A 21,006-nucleotide genomic window follows, 5' to 3' on the forward strand; every position below is an offset into this window, starting at 1 on the left:
AAAATATTCATTCCTCAGCACCATTACCATCACTCACCTTATAAAAACTAAGACCAAACGAGGATTTCACATCTGAGCCGGCACGGCTACGCTGTAGATACCGAGGAGCACCGTATCTACAGTGAGATTAATGGCTCTTTTTCTCCTGGGAAAACTGTGAGGGTTTCATCAGCGAGGAGACTCATCTCCACGTCTGTGGTCATGTGACACGGTGAGCTTGGAACTGCCACCGAGGAAATTCAAACACGACACACCTGACCTGGCAAACACACGTAAAACGTATGGAGAGAGTTTCTGCTCGTATCGGGGGAACTTCCTGACGTCCCATGAGGAAAAAAAGCTGATAAAGCAGAAGAAGAACTTCCTGTCTTTATCACCGTTATCAGACGTACACAGAAGGGGTTTCCCTGATCATGTGACCTGTTAGATACTGACTGAAACCATGAACAGAGCTCCGCTGTTTCTCCTCAGCCACAGAGTGGCTGTTTTTACAGTCTGATAAACACCAGTCCACGGTTCCTGTATCCGACTGTGGCAGGAACACAGACGCATTACCCAAACCCCCAAACATCTCCATCCAGACTGCCTCACACTCACTGAGCAAACATCCCACCGCGGCTGAAAATAGCCTCGCCCTTCACCCATACTTCGCCGGGAGAGTCACCAGGGCATCCGAGTGCACAGACGTTCTCACACATACAGAGTCCATCACCAAGAACCTAGTGGAGGTTCCACAGTCCTCAGATCGAGACCTGAAATTAATTCATTTAAATCCTCTTGATCGACATTGATTACCTCATGTCTGCAGACATGGAGCGCTAAAGGACAACTCTGAATAATAGTAAAAAGTATAATAATAAAAGCGAGGGTGACTGAGTCTGTCCAGTACAGGGCGGTGACAGATTGCCACGCGTTTTACGGTCCTCTGCTGGCATGAGGCTCTCAGCCTTAATGGGATTGGTTGGCGATAAATGCTGCATTATTCTCACCGTTTAATATAATCTGGATTAAGAAGATGCTCCCAGCTTCAGTGGGAAGTGGCCGAAAGCAATGACACTGACGGTGAAAAACAGCGTTAACGTGTGCATGGAAATTAATATAACTGATGAGGTGATAGGAAATATCAATACGGCAATATATCTCGATATTTTGCGCGGTGATCTTGTATCGATACGTTTTTCTGATTTTTGTATGCAAAAATACGGTGCTGGCTCAGTCCTCTGCAAGCACCACACCAGCCTTGGATGACTGGCCGGGCACTTAAATACGCACTGTATCGTGGCGTCCTTGCCAATACACACTCCTATAATACAGCACTGCATTCGGATGCAGCTAAATAATATCTTGCTGCATGTTCAGCTCATGTGAAATATTTATAATAATTAATAATCACGTGCTAGCTCCACTTATCGTTTCTTCATTTCGGAGCCTGGATGAAGAGCAGGACGTCCCTCCACAATATGAACTGGAGATACAGAGCAGCGAATGAGAAAGTGTGTCTGACAGCAGGAAGTGATGTCATAGCTGGACACCAGCTTTCCTTCCAGATGCTTCTGAGTCACGGGGTGACGTCCGAGAGAGAGGGTGTGAGTCGGGACTAATATTTGATGATCAACACACACACACACACACACACACACACACACACACACACACACACAATTCATAAGTGGCTTGTGGCATGGGGTCATCTCCACCAAAACACACAATCAACTTATTTCAATACCTTCACACACACGTGCAGCAGCGGCAAGCTGAGAATCCATCCCTTCATTCAGTACAATCTAAAGTCAATGGTGTGTGTGTGTGTGTGTGTGTGGCCAGTGAAGACTGTGAGATGAGCAGTCCACCATGATTAAACAACAAAGCCGATCCGGCAACAAACACTCACCGGACATCACTCACTCTCACACACACACACACACACACACACACACCTGTCCTAACGCCCTGCATAGTGTTATATATTTTGACGAGATTAAAAGTATGTGTGTGTGTGTGTGTGTGTGTCAGTCACACCTGACTCCTGCTCCTCGGTTCTCCCAGCCTGGTTCCCCATGACTCTGGTGTGTTTCTCTCCAGTGGCTGCAGCTCTCACACTTCTAATCCATCAGTCTGCCCTGCCAGGACCCACACACACACACACACACACAGCATCCAGAGCAAACACACGCACACACACACTCGGCATCCAGAGCAAACACACGCACACACAGCAAAGATATTCCTCTTCTGTTTCTCTTCCTGTTCCTCGTCTCCCTGCTCGTCCCGAGTATCCAGTCGCTCGACAGGAAGTGTGTGTGTGGAAATCCTGTTGCTCGTGCAGTCAGAGCTGGAGGCAGGAGCCAGTGTGTGTGTGTGTGTGTATGTCAGGCGGCAATGCAGCGGCAGCAGAGTGAAGGTTCATCATCTGAGCCGTGGTTCTAAAAAGGAGTGGCTAAACACACACAAATGCCCCGCCCTTCACCCCCCCCACTTCATGCCCCTCCCCTCTTTCAGTACAGATATGAGTTCTATCACTAAAAACACACACACTACACAGAGGTCAGTGGAAGCAGTGTGTGAGTGATTGTGCAACCACAGAGTCTGTATTTTTTAGACAGAGATGGTGATTTTATTTTATAATGTGCTGATAAGGAAAAAGCTACTGTGTGTGTGTGTGTGTGTGTGTGTGAGAGAGACTGTGTTTTCCCTGCTCTCATTCACAATGCATGTGTGTATAAAACATTCATGTCCATAAGAGCATCAAGACTCTGAAACAAACTGACGTGTATTTTCTGCCTCAACTGAACTGATGAAAATGAACCTGAAGTCTGGTTTCAATGACCTGGTGCCTGATGTTGGTTCTACTGAACCTCGACATGGAACGGAAAGGTCGCAGGTCGAATGAGGATCGTCTGCTGCCAGACCTCAGATGAATAACCTCAGTGAAAGTGAAGTGATCGTCATTGTGAAACACTGCAGCACAGCACAGTGACAACGAAACATGTCCTCTGTATTTAACGGTCACCCTTGGTGACAGTAGGCAGCCATGACAGGCGCCCGGGGAGCAGCGTGTGGGGACGGTGCTTTGCTCAGTGATTCGAACCAACCTTTCGATTATGAGTCTGCGTCCTTAAACGCTGCCCCAAAACTTGCCTTTAGATGTGGATTACACTGGAGGTGTCAGGGTCTCTTCAGCTCCTGAACTGCAGTATATGACATCTCTGACCTGATGCTGCATTCCGTCTTGTCATTCTGTTATGACAGAGATAAATCGGCATAACTCTTCTTTATGAAGGATTACCAGCATTCAGGAAGCACCACTAGATGGATGATGAACACGGCAACCAGGCTAGAAGAACTACAGAATTGCATCATTTGCTTGTAGGCAACATTAACCTGAATAACCTGTAAAGTGTGATAAATTAGGCGTGTAATTTGAACACTGGTTATTTTTCCCTGCAATAATTGCCAAACAAACATGATTATAAAAATGACTTATGTCTTTTTACAGACTGTGGGATTCTTCTATTTCATCTGAAAGCGTCAATATCGGCACAGGGAGTAACAAGGCTTTCAAAAAGCTCAGATGGCACTTGTTAAAAATGCTGATGTTGAGTTTGAATTAAAGTGCCTGTGTTTCCTCTCCTCCCTCTGGATCTTGGCTCAGTCTGAGCTCCTCTTTTAATCCCATTTGGGGTGCGGCGGCTTTATTTCATCTCTCCTTCCTCATCCTGAACTCCTCCGTCCTCTCCGCAGACACTCAGATGTCCCCCCAGACGTCCCGAAGCCTCTCACCTCACCACAGCTCCAGCCCCTGACAGTCTGTACTAGAATGTTATAAACATGAAGAGTAAACAGGACCCATGTAAAACCTTCTTCATCCTCATTATCATCGTCAGCATTGCAGAGTCTGGACTAATCATAGTAGTGTTTCCACCACACACACACACACACACACACACACACACACACACACACATCTCTCTGTAATTAAATGCAGCGTGAGATTTACAGCCCGTGCAGAACCGACACCCGTAAACAGACCTCACAGCCTGACACGGGCAATACTTCACACACATCTGGATCAATTCACAAGTGGTTCTTCTTTGGGGAAATAAAAAAAAATGAGTTGAGATCTGTGATCTTTTTTTCTAAAGAAATAAGAGGGGAGGATTCAGTATCTGTTACAGAATGGGGGCAGACCTGGCGACCCCGGGATTCTGCCACTCACTTTACTCTCCTATAAACCCTGATGCGGCATCACCATGCGCCACACCCGTTCCTTCTGTAAGAGAGGTTATTTATAAGAATGAGAGAACTCTAACCGCCCCTGCTCTCGGCTCCACCAACGTTCTGCCAAAAGCAGCATTTAAACATTGAATAAATCATGTCTCGCCCTGGCATGTTTCTTCCCTTGGAATTGTGGGAACTCTGTGTGGACGGAGGTAAAGCCATTCTGTTTGGAACCGGAACATCCCACCATGGTCCAGCTTCAGCACCGAAACGCAATCACTAATAACTGGCTAAATTCCACCGGAGCAGAATTCCTGAAGAACAGGATTCAGGCTGAAGACTCGCCTCACAAAACCAGTACCATCACAGTCAATTTTCACAATAGCAAGTGAAGAGCTGTAGTGGAGCTTGAATTGGGTGGGCGTGGCCGTCCTTCTGTTGATTACAGACCCGTCCAACAGGTACCCGCCCCGCCCCGCCCGACTTCACCAGGATGTTCACAACATGGCACGATATCAGAGGGATAAACACCAAATGATGGGAAATAATTTTTTATTTTAGACTGTGTTGACATCTTCTTGGGGTCACTTTTTCTGGGGTTAAATGAAAGAATATGTGCAACAGTTCATTCCAAAATGCCATTATCAACATTTTCCACATGTGGGACGGATCAAACACACCACTCCGATTTACCAAACAAACAAACACACACACACACACACACACACACACCACATACAGCAAAATTCCATCCTGTTGTGTGACTGCACTGGACTGGCAGGGAAAGTGGCTGAATCATTGGTTTGCTTTGTAACGTGTGAAATGCAATTAGCGCAGGAGCCAACTGACCACGCCCACGGTGTCACCTGACTCAACACGCAGGCTGCACCCCAACCCTGGAATTCATTACACGATACACACACCCCCAAAAAAGCCCCCAACTCTTCCTTAAAGTAATCATGGAATCTGGAAATAATGGGATTCAATCTGACCCATAACTCAACATGACGTACCTGTTAATTATGACCCCAATAATGACCCCAATTAAATACTACAAACGAAGAGAGAACAACGTGAATCTGATCTCCATCACAAATTATTCAGAAAGCTGCTCAGACTGAGAACGTTGGGCGCAGAGTGGGGAGCTGAGGTCCTCTAGTGGCCATTTTTACCAACACACGAAGCCATGATTATTACTCCGGTTCTGCTGAAACATCAGGTTATTAAAGTGGCGGAGGGTCGGCACCTCACCACACCGCCAGGCCAAAACACAATACCTCCAGGGAAGCGCCGCTATAGACAAATACCACATTGGTGGACGATTAAACAGAAACGGTAACTCATGGCTCCTCGATGTTGGATAATGAGGACAGCGCTGGCGGGTCGGACCTGTGGCGCTGCGTGCTCTGGGGTCGGCCAGCTCAGAGATGGCTCCTGTGGTGGCCGTCTTCTTCATTCGCGACGCCGTGGCCGCGGGTGCCGGGGTGGGCTTGGTCAGGGCGTCGTCACTGCTCGCCCTTTTCAGCTGCGCAGGAGAAGCATATCGTCCATCACCATGTCACATGTCACCTACCTCCTTCATCATTAAGAAACACCTGAACTTTTGAACTAGTTAAACTGGGCGGAGTCGGGTGTAGAGACCCACCCTGCCGAGGCGCAGGTCAGACGCCAGGGTGTTGGACGATCGGGACGCCTTCATGGCCCCGCCTGTGGCCAGTGGGCGGGGCTTCTCCTGGGTCCCCGGCCTGGGCAGTGCTGCCTTGGCAGTGCCCCCCTTCAGCATGACTGTGATTGGTCAGCGCCGTGTCCACACCTGCAGAGAGAAAAGACAGAGGCCACGTGGAACACGGGAAACAACTAGAATGAATTTGTTGGCTATTTATAAAACATTATAGAAGACTTGTAACGTGCACAAAGCATGTTAGTAGAGTCGTGTTGGCCACCACCCGCCGCCACAATATATTCATCTCTGTCGTGACCACGGCCAATCACCACTGCTGATTGGTTTCGAATACGACATGGACCTAGTATGTGTCCGCTGTGTGAACCACAGGGTTTTTACGGAGATTTGTGAAATTAGGCTGCATGGGGGACAAAAGTGGTCGTACTCGAGAGCCCTGGCACAGATGAGGTTTAAAGTACCGCTTATGCAGAACTTTCACAGTATACTCCAGGAGGCATTCCTCAGCCTGTGAAGCACGTGACCTTTATGAGACCGTTCTTAAGTAAGTTGGTAATTAGGTAAATGTCCAGCAGAGGGACTTCATGCTCCAGCTGAGAATAAAGAGTTTTAATGCACAGTGGGTAGAGCTTTACTAATGAAGCTACGGTTAAAACGAGGCAAATTTAGTTTGATAGTTGGAGCATTTAGGGATGAAGTGAAGTGAACAGACAACAGAGGTAATGTGAGAAAGACGATGCAATAACCAGTGATGGGAGGAACATGCAGCTCACTGGTCCCTGCAGATCAGAACCATTGGGACGGGAGCTTTTAACAGCCAGCAGCGCGCAGGGACGGACACTCTGTGGGATCATGGATAAAGAAATCCGGGAATAAACACGGACAGGCACAGCCAATTCTACAAACATATAAAAATGAGGCATTTTAACATGTGGGCCCTGATCTGGAGAGAGTGCGTGAGTGAAAGTGATAAGATAGGCCACTGGGTGGTAGTAGCCTAGCGGGTAGCACACACACACTAGCCTAGCGGGTAACACACTCGCCTATGAACCAGAAGACCCGGGTTCGAATCCCACTTACTACCATTGTGTCCCTGAGCAAGACACTTAACCCTAAGTTGCTCCAGGGGGGGACTGTCCCTGTGACTACTGATTATACATAACTCTGAATAAGGGCGTCTGATAAATGCTGTAAATGTAAATGTAGATAAGATAAGATTGATTGATTGTCACACCGAGCAGTGTGTGGGTTCGGGATTTGAACCCATAAACTAACCAATTTCGGGTCTGTGAGAGACAGTGACTGAGTAATCTTTTTCTATGAGGACTTGATCACATGACCACCCATCACTACGTTCCCAACCAGACAACTCCATCTAGTGGTGGCTTCTTACAAGACGCAGAATATGGACGCCACCATGTAAATCCCATAATGCACACACACACAGCGCCAAAGGTTGTGATCATGACACAAAAAACGTTCGCTGCTTCAGTGTTTTTAGGTCTTTTTGTCAGTTGTTTCTGTGCTGTATTGTAGTAAAATTACAAGCATTTTATAAGATTCAAAGATTTTATTGACAATGACATCGTGTTTCTGTAAAGAGTCGATATTTGTAGTGTTGGCCCTTTTTTCAAGACCTCTGCAATTCGCCCTGACAGGCTGTCAATCAACTTCTGGGCCGTATCCTCACTGACAGCGACCCGTTCCTTCATAATGATGGTAATGTCACCTTTTCTTCTCCAGACAATCGTTATTCCAGACTTTACCCCAGGTCCTCAGCAGTCCAATCCCCGCACCTTCTGCAGAATATCAGACCTGCTGCCATTCCTGAGCAATGATTTCAAGCATCGCCCTCCTTTTAAAGCATCCAGTCTGCTATTCGACCTCAACCAGCATGACGGAATGATCTCCAGCCTCGTGCTCTTCAACACTCTCAAGAGGTCCACTGAAATGATCTCAGCAGGTCCGTTTGTGGCAGGTCTGAACTCCTGTGGAAATGTTTTTTTGGGGGGATTAAGTTCATTTTCATGGCAAAGAGGGACTTTGCAATTCATCTGATCATCTTCATAACATTCTGGAGTATGTGCAACCTGCCATAATAAAAACGGAAGCAGCATTTGTGTAATTATCAAAACTTTTGGCCACGACTGTGCACACAGTGAGTGAGGCGGTGAGTGTTGTATCTGAGCAGCAGGGCTTCTTTCTCACATCCTGGTCACGTGATGGAGACACTATAAGCGCAGAGGAGTCTGGTAACAAAACAACACACATCAAATACGGTTTATCTGCAGAAAGGGGCACGCTGTGAGGGATTTTAGTAAAAATAAGATGCTGGTTTACGAAGTAATTATGCGGCGGCAGCACTTCTCACTGATCCCACACACCAACACAACGGGAGGCTTTTATGGGACAAAGTGGGAACAGACAACCTTTAATTTCCAGAGGGTGAAACCGGGTCAGATCTCTCAGAGAGCGTCCTACATCAAACGACCTGATTATAAAGTCGTCTGTATCAGAGCGCATGTGCTAATCTGAGTTACACTTCTCATCATCTCATGAGTCAGACCTACAGATCAGATGAGACCCTAATTTCAAGAATTTCAAGAACAATGTCACCATTTCAAAAAGCATTACCACCACCAATAATGCCACCATGACAACAAACTCCAAACCTACCAACAGTAGGGTGTTAGTGGGTAACACACTCGCCCACTTACTACCATTGTGTCCCTGAGCAAGACACTTAACAGTCCACTTAACTGTCCCTGTAACTACTGACTGTAAGTTGCTCTGGATAAGGGCATCTGGTAAATGCTGTAAATGTAAATGTAGCAAACACCATCTCAACCAGTATTACCACCACCAGTAACGTCACCATGACGACAAACTCCAACACCACCACAAACTACACATCCATCTCAACCAGCAATACGACCACCAGCGATGTCACCATGACAACAAGCTCACCACTACTGACACCCCCACCATCACCAAGTTTACCTCCAACTCCACCACCACCAACATGACATTTCACGTCTATTTCAGTTTCCTGCATACGCCTGTCAACATGGCTGTTATAACAGTGTTTATCATCTACTGTACAGAATATGCTTTATTTATAAAATTATATCTCTTACAATGAAAACTCTTACTGCACCATTTACTGTTTTATTTCATTAACTAAATGAATTGTGCTTTAGACCAGCTAATCCCAAATTACTGACCACTTACACTCACTTTGGACTGGACATCTTATGTATCTTGGAGGAAGCAGAAACCAGCGTCTCAGAGGACTGTGGTTGAACTATATTTGGAGGCTGGTTGTCATGGTATCCTGGCCAACACAGCAGTTCAGCAGTTTGCACATTTGTTTGGACAGACATCAAAAAATTACAGAAATAGAAGCACCGAACCCTCAGGCTAAGTTGTACTTTTCTACCACACAACACTCTCTGTGGAGAGGAGAGCAGGAACTTCAACAGTCGGATTTACCAATAATCCGCTTCGAATCCCGCAATCAGAAGGTTCCCGCTTCGAATCCCGCAATCAGAAGGTTCCCGCTTCAAATCCCACAATCAGAAGGATGCCGGTTCGAATCCCACAATCAGAAGGTTGCCGGTTCGTATCCCACAATCAGAAGGTTCCCGCTTCGAATCCCACAATCAGAAGGTTCCCGCTTCAAATCCCACAATCAGAAGGTTGCCGGTTCGAATCCCACAATCAGAAGGTTGCCGGTTCGAATCCCACAATCAGAAGGTTGCCGGTTCGTATCCCACAATCAGAAGGTTCCCGCTTCGAATCCCACAATCAGAAGGTTCCCGCTTCAAATCCCACAATCAGAAGGTTGCCGATTCGAATCCCACAATCAGAAGGTTGCCGGTTCGAATCCCACAATCAGAAGGTTGCCGGTTCGTATCCCACAATCAGAAGGTTCCCGCTTCGAATCCCACAATCAGAAGGTTGCCGGTTCGAATCCCACAATCAGAAGGTTGCCGGTTCGTATCCCACAATCAGAAGGTTCCCGCTTCGAATCCCACAATCAGAAGGTTGCCGGTTCGAATCCCACAATCAGAAGGTTGCCGGTTCGAATCCCACAATCAGAAAGTTCCCGCTTCGAATCCCACAATCAGAAGGTTGCCGGTTCGTATCCCACAATCAGAAGGTTCCCGCTTCGAATCCCACAATCAGAAGGTTGCCGCTTCAAATCCCACAATCAGAAGGTTCCCGCTTCAAATCCCGCAATCAGAAGGTTCCCACTTCAAATCCCCACAATCAGAAGGTTGCCGGTTCGAATCCCACAATCAGAAGGTTGCCGGTTCGAATCCCACAATCAGAAGGTTCCCACTTCGAATCCCGCAATCAGAAGGTTCCCGCTTCGAATCCCACAATCAGAAGGTTCCCGCTTCAAATCCCGCAATCAGAAGGTTCCCGCTTCAAATCCCACAATCAGAAGGTTCCCACTTTGAATCCCGCAATCAGAAGGTTCCCGCTTCGAATCCCACAATCAGAAGGTTCCCGCTTCGAATCCCGCAATCAGAAGGTTCCCGCTTCGAATCCCGCAATCAGAAGGTTCCCGCTTCCAATCCCACAATCAGAAGGTTCCCGCTTCCAATCCCACAATCAGACTTCACTTTCACTACTGCTCCTCAGCCGGAACTTGTGTGAGAACTGTGTGAAAGCCCCCCGACTCCTGGTGCTGCTGCTCTTTCCTCACCTCTGTTAAAAGACTTTAATCGAAATGATGATGATGTGAAAACGTGCTCGTCTGCTGGGACAGCAGGGTGTAGCCCATCAGCAGGAACAGCGCTTCACCGAAACACATGACTGCCACCAATCAGCATCAAACACCGGAGAAAAAAATACAATTATTATATTTCAACTAAATGAAACATCACAAAATCCATCAGCTTCAGGACGTCTTCAGGGTCCGATAGTTGAAGTGAAACTGCAGAAAGACGTCCTTTTTAACCATGGTGGGCAGCTCTTCAATCTAAATCTTCACCAGAAGTCCTCTTAAAACCCAGGAGTGAAAGAGGCATGAAGACGCATTTCCAGCTGCCGTAGTCTGACTTGAACGTTACAGCGTCATTTTAAATAAAATGCTGAAATTAATTTCATTAATCACGTTCGGCGTGAGCTGAAGGAATCGCGGACTTTGTGGACGGAGCAACGTTGTCCTGGGGTCAACACCGGATGTGGATTACTTCAGAGAAAAGGAAGTTCTGAGCGATGAACACTCCAAATCAAGATCCGTTTCCACAGCACAGAACGTTGCCAGGTCACTGAAACCGCTCAGCAGCAGGTTCTTCATGGAGACGCGAGGACGACCGGCGAAGAGGGGGTTACAGAAGGAGACGTACTCACGGCCTCAACAGCTCCCCTGAGGAACCCGCGACAGAACGCGCTTCCAAACGTCTCCTGGGCCCAGGCTGCGTTCAGCCTCCATCTGATGTTAATTACAGCCTCCAACGTTCTACATGTAGAAGGGCTCATGGGAAACGCGCTTCTGGTCCCGCCAGTCCCGGCCCGAACGTTCCTTTACCGGCCCGGCTGCCGAACGCATGAAGCGGGTCTTTGTTCCACGGTTCTCCACGAACTGGGCAGCTCGGGGACCGGCCACACCCCTGCGCCACACAAAAAGTTTCACTGAACCACTTCCTGTTTCTGGGTGCTGACTGCAGAGTTCCACGTTCTAGAGATCGAGCGGCATTTCACACGCCATGTATAATATTACAAAAACAATAACTTCTGGAATATTTTTTTATACTTAACCTTGTGACGGCTGACCATATTTAATCTACGTTCTCCTGAAGCATTGTGTCACGGTCAACGGTCCAACACAGTCCAAAATGACCCGTGCAAGGGTGCGGGCGGAACCCCCTGATTCGGTTCTCCTGCAAGTGGGTTCAAACCCCACTTACTGCCATCGTGTCCCTGAGCAAGACACTTAACCCTGAGTGTCTCCAGGGGGGGACTGTCCCTGTAAATACTGATTGTAAGTAGCTCTGGATAAGGGCGCCTGGTAAACGCTGTAAATGACATGCAGGGAAATAAGTCACCAAATAAGTCAGCGTTCAGGCCAAAAGAAACAACCTAAGATGCGTTTGTACATCCTCGTAACCCCCAAACGACCCGCAAAATTATGATCATGACCCACAGTGAAGACGTGTCCCCGAAATTTCTGCGGAACTACCAGCTGATGCACAGTATTCCACCCCATGTTGTCGCCCCTTTTCCGAATAAAAAGTGGTCGACCAGTCCACCGAACCTTGATTTTCTATTCATTTTTTAGGACTAAATCCTGCTGTGTGCACGTGCATATATGTGTATGTATGCGTGTGTGTGTGTGTGTTTTTTTTATTCAATTGACTTACACACAAACAGCAAAGACTAACAAACACGAACCGTGCTGTCTCTCGTAATCGTCACAGCGCTGTGTACCCTCCACTAGTCTCAGCAGGTCCAAATGGCCCTGAAGAGCCTCTCAAGGGACCAAGATGAGGACCTCCCCTTCAAGTGGAGAGGAGCATATTCACAGCATCACGGTCACTGATCCAGACACAGTGTGAGTTTTTAAATCCAGGCTGAAAAGCTACTTCTTTAACAACACCCCCCCCTCACCGCTAGTAACGCTGTAGTAGTTGGTGCCGCCGGAAATGTCTGGTTCTCCGCTCAGTTACCGCCATTTGCTGCGAACTCATCACTAACTCGCCCTCCTCTCTTCTGTACCCTTCACCATCCACTCCACCGTGGACCATGTAGACCGTGTAGCCTGGTCCAGAGCGGTCACGTGACCGCGCCGACCTCCACGGACTGTCCTGCTTGACCCTCTGATGTCCCCATCTGATGTTCTCCTGCCGGGACTCGAGCACGTTCATTGTACACGAGTGGCCTGCGGTGACCTTCATCATCCATGCTGACCAGCGGTGGATGGGTTCCCCTTGCTGAGTCTCGGTTCCTCTCGCATGGACTTTTGTCCTCTGGCTTGCTCAGCGCCGGCTTTGAGCGCGGTTCTATTTCCCAGGCACTTTGAGACAGTTTACATTGTAAAAATCAGCATATAAATAAAGATTGATTGACTGATTGACTGATTGATTGATTGATATGAAGCTGACATGCTGAAGGCCTAAAATGTCTGAGAACTGAGAGCAGATCTTCCTGAACCTCGACACAGAGGAAGTGATGAAAGCAACCAGGCCAAACGCCCCGAGGACCGCGTCACCGGAGACGCCACGTTCTAACCTCTAAAACCGGGCACAGTAAGACCCGAGTGGGACGATAAACTGCCGGCACGCACGGAGCCCCCACACATCTGTCCACCGTGTGGTCTCCAGACCACAGAGTGAAATCAGGAAGTGCCCCGCGCTCGCAGAGCCCTCCTAAAATTCCCAGGGTGCCGTGGGAGGACGTGAGAATTGGGCTCATTAATCTGCTTAGTGCAATTTCAGCAGTCTGTGTGTGTGTGTGTGTGTGTGTGTGTGTGTTTCTCTCTCGCACACACTCACCAAAGAACGTCAGCGAGCGCTGAACCTACAATCTAGACAGCAGATTCGAGGTTCCTTAAAATGTCCCTCCAAATCACGAGGACGGGGAAGCAGGTCCATTCCTTCTCAAAATGCCACGTGACGTTCAGAGACTAAAACCACAAGATGGACATGAACATGAACAGCACTGACTCAACAGGAAGATGTTGAGATGTCCAACAGGAAGACCCATCACACGGTCTCAGCACCGTGGCAGCCGAGCCAGCGGTGCATCTTGGGACAGTTCTGCCTCGGCGGCAGCTCCGTCCCCGGTCCCTCAGCCCACTTCCTCTGCACATTCCACCGCGCGGCGCCCCACCCACGTCACGAGCGCGAGAACGTTACCATCAGATTCCAACTTGTCCAGAACAATGGGCTAAGAACAAATTCTTCGTGCACAAAACACAGTTAATCACCTTAACCCAAAGCTGCTGGCCACCGGCGCGGCGTGGACACCTGGACCTGAAGTCCTCAGCAGGACGCTCAGCTGATCAGCGAGGAGGCGGCGACCGCGCCACATCGGAACTGCTTCCTGTTCCTCACGGCCCTTATCTCACCACGAAATTACCCGCCAGCAAACGGGGGGGTGGTGTCAACAAGCAGAGCCCATGGGCGGCATGGGGCAGAGAGGGGCATTGTGGGTAGGAAGACAAATCACGCGATCTTCTTCTACCAGTTTATTTACTGCTCCACCCGTCACTCAGTAGATATTTCATTTAAACACGAGTGATCCACAACATCTCCACCTGCACCACTGCTGACCTTCCAGAGGAGCAAGGAGACACACACACTCGCACACTCACACTGGCACACTCACACACACACACACACACTCACACACACACACACACACCGTTCAATAGGAACCAACCTTGTACAGCTGTGGACCAGAGGCTGGGATATTTATAGTATTTCTCGTTCTCTTTGTGTGTTCTATTTTAAAGAAATAGTGAACACATCAGCATCCCAGCTGGGACAGGGGGACGGTGGCTGGTGCACAGGGCGCTGGTGGACAGTGCTTGGTGGACAGGGGATGGGAGGGGGGATGCTGGGTCTTTTACGGGGTGTTGGTAGACAGTGGTTGGTGGATTGGGGGGGGGAGGGGTGGTGGCTGGTGGATGGGGGACAGGACAGGGGGACGGTGGATGGGACGCTGATGGACAGTGGTCAGTGGATGGGGGGGTGGGAGAGTGGGTGGTGGTTGGTGGACGGGGGACAGGACAGGGGGACGATGGGTGGTGGACGGGGGACAGGGCAATGGTGGATGGTGGGAAGGACACTGATGGACAGTGGTTGGTGGACGGGGGGTGGGAGAGGGGCGTGGTGGCTGGTGGATGGGGGACAGGACAGGGGGACGGTGGATGGGACGCTGATGGACAATGGTCGGTGGATGGGGGGTGGGTGAGGGGGTGGTGGCTGGTGGATGTGGGACAGGATGGGACAGGGGGACGGTGGCTGGTGGACGGGGGACAGGGCGACGGTGGATGGTGGACAGGACGCTGATGGGCAGTGGTTGGTGGATGGGGGGTGGGATAGGGGGTGGTGGCTGGTGGACAGGGGACAGTTTGCTTGAGAATTATTCATGTCTCAAGGCCACCACCATCGTCCCCATGCTGAAGAAGTCTTCAGTGTCGTGTCTCAATGACGCCCGTCCCACTGCACTTACACCATCATAATGAAGTGGTTTGAGAGGCTGGTCATGAAACTTATGAAGACCCTGCTACCCTCCACCCTGGACCTACTGTCCCAACCTCTCCACGAACGATGCCATCGTCACCACCCTGCATCTGACCCTCACCCGCCTGGACAATAAGGACACAGACACACGAACGCTGCTCATAGACTTCAGTTCAGCATCCAGCACCATCGTTCCTCAGGACCTCCGCTGATGTAACGCTGAGACGTCAGTATGTAACATTCTTTAAATGTTCCATGTAGCACCAGGTTGTTCCGTCTAACATGTATGTAGATTCGACAAAAGCAAAAATGTACATTATGTTGATATAGAAACACAACTCGACCCGAGGGGGCACAAACTGTAACATTTTTATTTACAATGAGGACATCGATTCATAACTCTTGCTGTGCTCTGATTGGTCGGTGGCGTTTCTGTGTTATTGTCAGGTAATAAACTAGAGTATATAAAGTAATAGAGTAATAAACTTGTTATCACGTAACGCCCATTTTATAACAGATGGAATAATCCAAGCTGCTACACACACACACCTCACTCTCACACACTATACAGATACCAGAAACCTGGACCATCACACACACACCTCACTCTCACACACACACACTATACAGATACCAGAAACCTGGACCATCACACACACACCTCACTCTCACACACACACACTATACAGATACCAGAAACCTGGACCTTCACTAAACTCTGTACGGAACAAATATAGGACGGACAGTAACACACATACACACGCACACACACACACACACACAAACAATACAGATACCAGAAACCTGGACCTTCACACACACACACACACACACACACACCTCACTCTCACTCTCACACACACACACACACACACACACACACACACTATACAGATACCAGAAACCTGGACCTTCACTAAACTCTATATGGATCAAATATAGGACGGACAGTAACACACACACACACACACACACACACGCACCACACTCTCTCTCTCACACACACACACACACACACACACTATACAGAAACCAGAAACCGGGACCTTCACTAAACTCTGTACGGAACAAATATAGTACGGACAGTAACACACACATACACACGCACACACACAGACACACACACACACACTATACAGATACCAGAAACCTGGACCTTCACTAAACTCTATATGGATCAAATATAGGACGGACAGTAACACACACACACACACACGCACCACACTCTCTCTCACACACACACACACACACACACACACACACACACACACACACTATACAGATACCAGAAACCGGGACCTTCACTAAACTCTGTACGGAACAAATATAGGACGGACAGTAACACACACACACACGCACCTCACTCTCACACACTCACACACATACACACACCTCACTCTCACTCACATACAGTCACACTCTCACACACCTCACTCTCTCTCACACACACTCTCACACACACACTCAGGAGAAGATGCTCTCGGCGGCCCCGCGGCTTCGCTCGTCCAGTCCCGCGCCGCCCGCCTATAAAATGAAAGTGATGCCGCGAACGGACGCGCGTCTCGGGCGAGCAACGAGACGACGCTCCTCACCTGCCGTCCTGCGCTCCTCACGCCGCCGTGTCCGGTCCTCGGTCCTCCGCCCTCCGCCGCCAGGTGTCGTGCGCGCGTTTGGCGCAGTGGCGCGAGGTGCATTGTGGGTAATGTAGTCCCGAAAAGCAGCGGCGCCACGCAGAGTCAATAATGCCGATCTTTACATTCGATTCGGCTTTTACCTGGGTGACTCTTTAACTATTTCAAATAGTTTTGTTTATAATTCGTTTTTTTGTTTGCTTAATAGCTTAATTTTGTAGCTTAATTTTGAATTCAAAATTACTCACTCACGGTCCGGCCTGGAACTCACAACGTTAAACATGAAAAATGATTCATCGTAGTGCTGATTCTGTTAGACTGGGATCGGGATGGGTTTCTGGATACAATGGAGAAATAAATCACATTCGTTTATTTAGATTCGTTTAAAGAAATGACTCAGGCCAAGAAAAGGTCCACAGTTGAGGAATTACGGGAACATCTCATTGTACGGTCTCATCTTCTCCAATCACACGTTCAGACACAAAAACGAAATGAAAATTCGGGTTAAAGTTTTTATAAACGCGATACATCCAAGGTCAATGGGATTTTGTGACGAATCTGTAAACTTTTACAGATATCATTCAACTTGTTTCTGTATGTTTTATGATGATTATAAATTGTATAATAGAATTACGTTATTTAAAATAATACGTTAGAAAAGATATATATTTTTATAGCGACAGAAAAAAAGACTTGGTCGAATCAGGCAAAGGGAAGCGCCGCTAGATTTACCCAGAGTTCACCTCGACACATCCCGCATCATGGCGGCGCCCGGCGGCGATGGCGACGGCGCGCCGCTGCAGTACAGCGTCCTCCTGCAGCATCTCGTCGGCGACAGGAGGCAGGTGAGGGACCTGAACCCGACGGTGATGGGGGGTCTCCCGAACCCCCCCAAGTCGGACGAGCAGAAGATGATCGAGCGCGGCATGGAGAGCTGCGCCTTTAAAGCGCTGCTGGCGTGTGTCGGAGGTGCGTCGTTGCTCACTACTTACATTTGCATTTTACATTTACAGCATTTACCAGACGTCCTTATCCAGAGCGACTTACAGTCATTAGTTACAGGGACAGTCCCCCCCTGGAGCAACTTGGGGTTAAGTGTCCTGCTCAGGGACACGATGGTAGTAAGTGGGATTTGAACCTGGGTCTTCTGGTTCATAGGCGAGTGTGTCACCCGCTAGGCTACTACCACCCTCTTACTTACACGTGTGTAAATGACGGGGTCCGGGCTGATCTGTCCTCGCAGGCTTCGTTTTAGGGGGAGCGTTCGGCGTTTTCACGGCGGGGATCGACACCAACGTTGGGTTCGACCCCAAAGACCCCCTGAGGACCCCGACGGCGCGGGAAGTTCTGAAGGACATGGGCCAGCGGGGAATGTCCTACGCCAAGAACTTCGCCATCGTCGGTGCCATGTTCTCCTGCACGGAGTGCATCATCGAGTCGGTACGTGGGGATGCGGGGAGAGATGAATCCACCGTAATCCACCAGATTCAGTCCAAATCAAATCACAGGACACAGTACACACTGTCGGGGCGGCGGTGGCCCGGCGGTCAAGGACCCGTCATCAGAAGGTTGCCGGTTCGAATCCCGAGGTGCCACCGAGGTCCCGTGCCCACACACTGCTCCCCGGGCGCCTGTCATGGTGCCCGCTGCTCACCAAGGGTGATGGTTAAATACAGAGGACACGTTTTACCGTGTCACCGTGTGCTGTGCTGCAGTGACAATCACTTCAGTTTATACGGGTGAAATTCATGTTCTTGCAGTGAGACAATAAACATGTTTATAAAGAATTAATTCTATGTGTTTGGTAATAACAATAAACATACGTACAGAAATATACATAATTATATTAATATAGCTGTAGTGTGCACCGTGGTTCCGTTCTGACGGTCCCGCACCAGACTCTAGATGTCCTGTGGAGCGGGAAGTGAAGTGAAGTGATTGTCACATGTGAGACACAGCAGCACAGCACACAGGGCACACAGTGAAATTTGTCCTCTGCATTTAACCCATCACCCTGAGTGAGCAGTGGGCACCATGACAGGCGCCCGGGGAGCAGTGTGTGGGGACGGTGCTTTGGTCAGTGGCACCTCGGTGGCACCTTGGCAGATCGGGATTCGAACCGGCAACCTTCTGATTACGGGGCCACTTCCTGAACCGCTAAGACCCCACTGCCCCTCGCCTCCAACGATCTTCTCGGAGCTCCGCGGTCATAGGCGGTGATGAACCCCGTTACCGTGCTCTTAATAGCACAGTTGTAGAACGTCAGGTCCTCTGTGATGTGTGAGGTGCTTCTTCTCTGGATATTTGTGTAATTTTCATATTTTAATCTGATGTTTCCTTACCGAGGAATATCGGAATCGCCGCGTATTCGGGATTTTTGGGAAGCAGGTGACGTGAGGCTGTTCTCCACGTTCTCTCCCGCAGCACCGGGGCAAGTCGGACTGGAAGAACGCCGTCTACAGCGGCTGCGTTACGGGGGGAGCCATCGGGTTCCGAGGTACGCAGCTACGCTCGCACGTTACTAATTTACGTTTCCTGGTGAAACATGAGCATTTTCCCCCCCAGCTGGTCTGAAGGCAGGAGTGTTGGGGTGCGGCGGATTCGCCGCGTTCTCCGCCGCCATTGAATATTACCTGAGGTGAGAGACGGGCTGGAAGGCTGGTTGCGGGTCCCGGGGCCCCGAAGACGGACTGTGCAGGACCCTCCTGTCATCATTTCTCGCCTGGATTTTATGGTGCTTCGTCGGTTTAATTTGTACGTTTGTGGTGTGTGTCGTGTACAAGTTCAGGAGTTTGGGGAAAATCACACCAATTTTTTTTTTATTGATTGATCAGTTGGAAAAAGGGCTGATCAAACGGTGTATTGTGGAGGGAAGCAGACTTCTCTGGCCTGTGAAGAGTCCTTCACCGGGAATTACCGGGAAATAAAAGTCTAAACTCCAACCTTTTCTGCCGTCTGTATCTTTACTGTGAACTGAGCTGAAGATTCACTTCTGATTGGTCCGGACTTCTGATGTCTCGTGTGTGCGTCTGAATCACATTAAAGCAACACCTACCAATAAATAAGCCTTTTGAATCGTGTCCCAGAATTCAACGTTCCCTGTCTGAAAGATCCGCTCGTTCACTTCAAAATGACTCAGTTAAAATTGTTCATTACAAGTATGAACGATTCACTGGAACTTTCCAAAACGACCACAGTGTTTAACTGGATTGCATCTGAAATCTCATAATGCATCTTAACAATACTGTGATACGAGTAATTTTAATAATTCTATGTACACAGGATTAATATTCTGTAAAAAAGGCTTTAATTACATAATAAACAACTTGTTTTTAAGAATCTTTCATAACAGAACAAAACGTCATTTTTTTATGAATGTTCAACAGAACTGGTAGTGGAACCTCTGGCCATAAAATATTTACAGGATGGAGTTCCTCAGATGTTCCTCACCGGCAGTGCCACAGAACTAGATCTTGTGATGGTGAATATTTAAAGGATGATAACGGTTCCTCAGATGTTCATCATCAGGTAGTAGAACAGACCTGGAACTTGTGTAGATTAATATTTACAGACTGATAACGGTTCCTCAGATGTTCATCATTATGCAGTAAACTGGAACTTGCGAAGATGAATATTTACAGACTGATAACGGTTCCTCAGATGTTCATCATCATGCAGTAAACTGGAACTTGTGAAGATGAATAGTTACAGGTTGATAACGGTTCCTCAGATGTTCCTCGTCATGCAGTAGAACAGACCTGGAACTTGTGAAGATGAATATTTACAGGATGATAACGGTTCCTCAGATGTTCATCATCAGGTAGTAGAACAGACCTGGAAATTGTGTAGATTAATATTTACAGACTGATAACGGTTCCTCAGATGTTCATCATTATGCAGTAAACTGGAACTTGTGAAGATGACTATTTACAGGATGATAACGGTTCCTCAGATGTTCATCATCAGGCAGTAGAACAGACCTGGAACTTGTGAAGATGAATATTTACAGGATGATAACGGTTCCTCGGATGTTCCTCGTCATGCAGTAGAACAGACCTGGAACTTGTGAAGATGAATATTTACAGGATGATAACGGTTCCTCGGATGTTCCTCGTCATGCAGTAGAACAGACCTGGAACTTGTGAAGATGAATATTTACAGGATGATAACGGTTCCTCGGATGTTCCTCGTCATGCAGTAGAACAGACCTGGAACTTGTGAAGATGAATATTTACAGGATGATAACGGTTCCTCGGATGTTCCTCGTCATGCAGTA

The 21,006-nt window shown here is 48.4% G+C and overlaps 2 protein-coding genes across 13 annotated transcripts in view; one reads left to right on the forward strand and one right to left on the reverse strand.

Annotated features, from left to right (window-relative positions):
- The window catches only part of specc1 (sperm antigen with calponin homology and coiled-coil domains 1), a 37,626-nt gene extending 20,848 nt beyond the window's left edge, over nucleotides 1-16,778 (reverse strand). Inside the window, exons 1-4 of one of the 12 annotated variants that reach the window (XM_028982767.1) lie at nucleotides 13,839-13,932; nucleotides 11,264-11,523; nucleotides 5,864-6,031; nucleotides 5,608-5,743 (exon numbers count right to left, since the gene is read on the reverse strand). In XM_028982767.1, the coding sequence (XP_028838600.1) occupies nucleotides 5,608-5,743; nucleotides 5,864-6,001 (274 nt within the window). In that variant the 5' untranslated portion in view covers nucleotides 6,002-6,031; nucleotides 11,264-11,523; nucleotides 13,839-13,932. Of the gene's footprint in view, nucleotides 1-2,019; nucleotides 2,442-5,607; nucleotides 5,744-5,863; nucleotides 6,032-9,130; nucleotides 9,363-9,391; nucleotides 9,487-10,613; nucleotides 11,240-11,259; nucleotides 11,524-13,404; nucleotides 13,526-13,838; nucleotides 13,970-16,691 lie in introns of those variants that run through there. The other 11 variants (XM_028982772.1, XM_028982773.1, XM_028982778.1 and 8 more) reach the window with 11 other exon arrangements.
- Nucleotides 16,779-17,467: 689 nt separating this feature from the next.
- On the forward strand, nucleotides 17,468-19,676 carry timm22 (translocase of inner mitochondrial membrane 22 homolog (yeast)). Its single transcript, XM_028982780.1, has 4 exons — nucleotides 17,468-17,699; nucleotides 17,974-18,170; nucleotides 19,155-19,227; nucleotides 19,296-19,676. Exons 1-4 carry the CDS (start codon nucleotides 17,492-17,494, stop codon nucleotides 19,370-19,372), a joined length of 555 nt encoding a protein of 184 aa, XP_028838613.1. The 5' UTR covers nucleotides 17,468-17,491; the 3' UTR covers nucleotides 19,373-19,676.
- The last annotated feature ends 1,330 nt before the right edge of the window (nucleotides 19,677-21,006 follow it).

The sequence above is a fragment of the Denticeps clupeoides genome, chromosome 6 (assembly GCF_900700375.1).
Source record: "Denticeps clupeoides chromosome 6, fDenClu1.1, whole genome shotgun sequence".
NCBI lineage: Eukaryota > Metazoa > Chordata > Actinopteri > Clupeiformes > Denticipitidae > Denticeps > Denticeps clupeoides.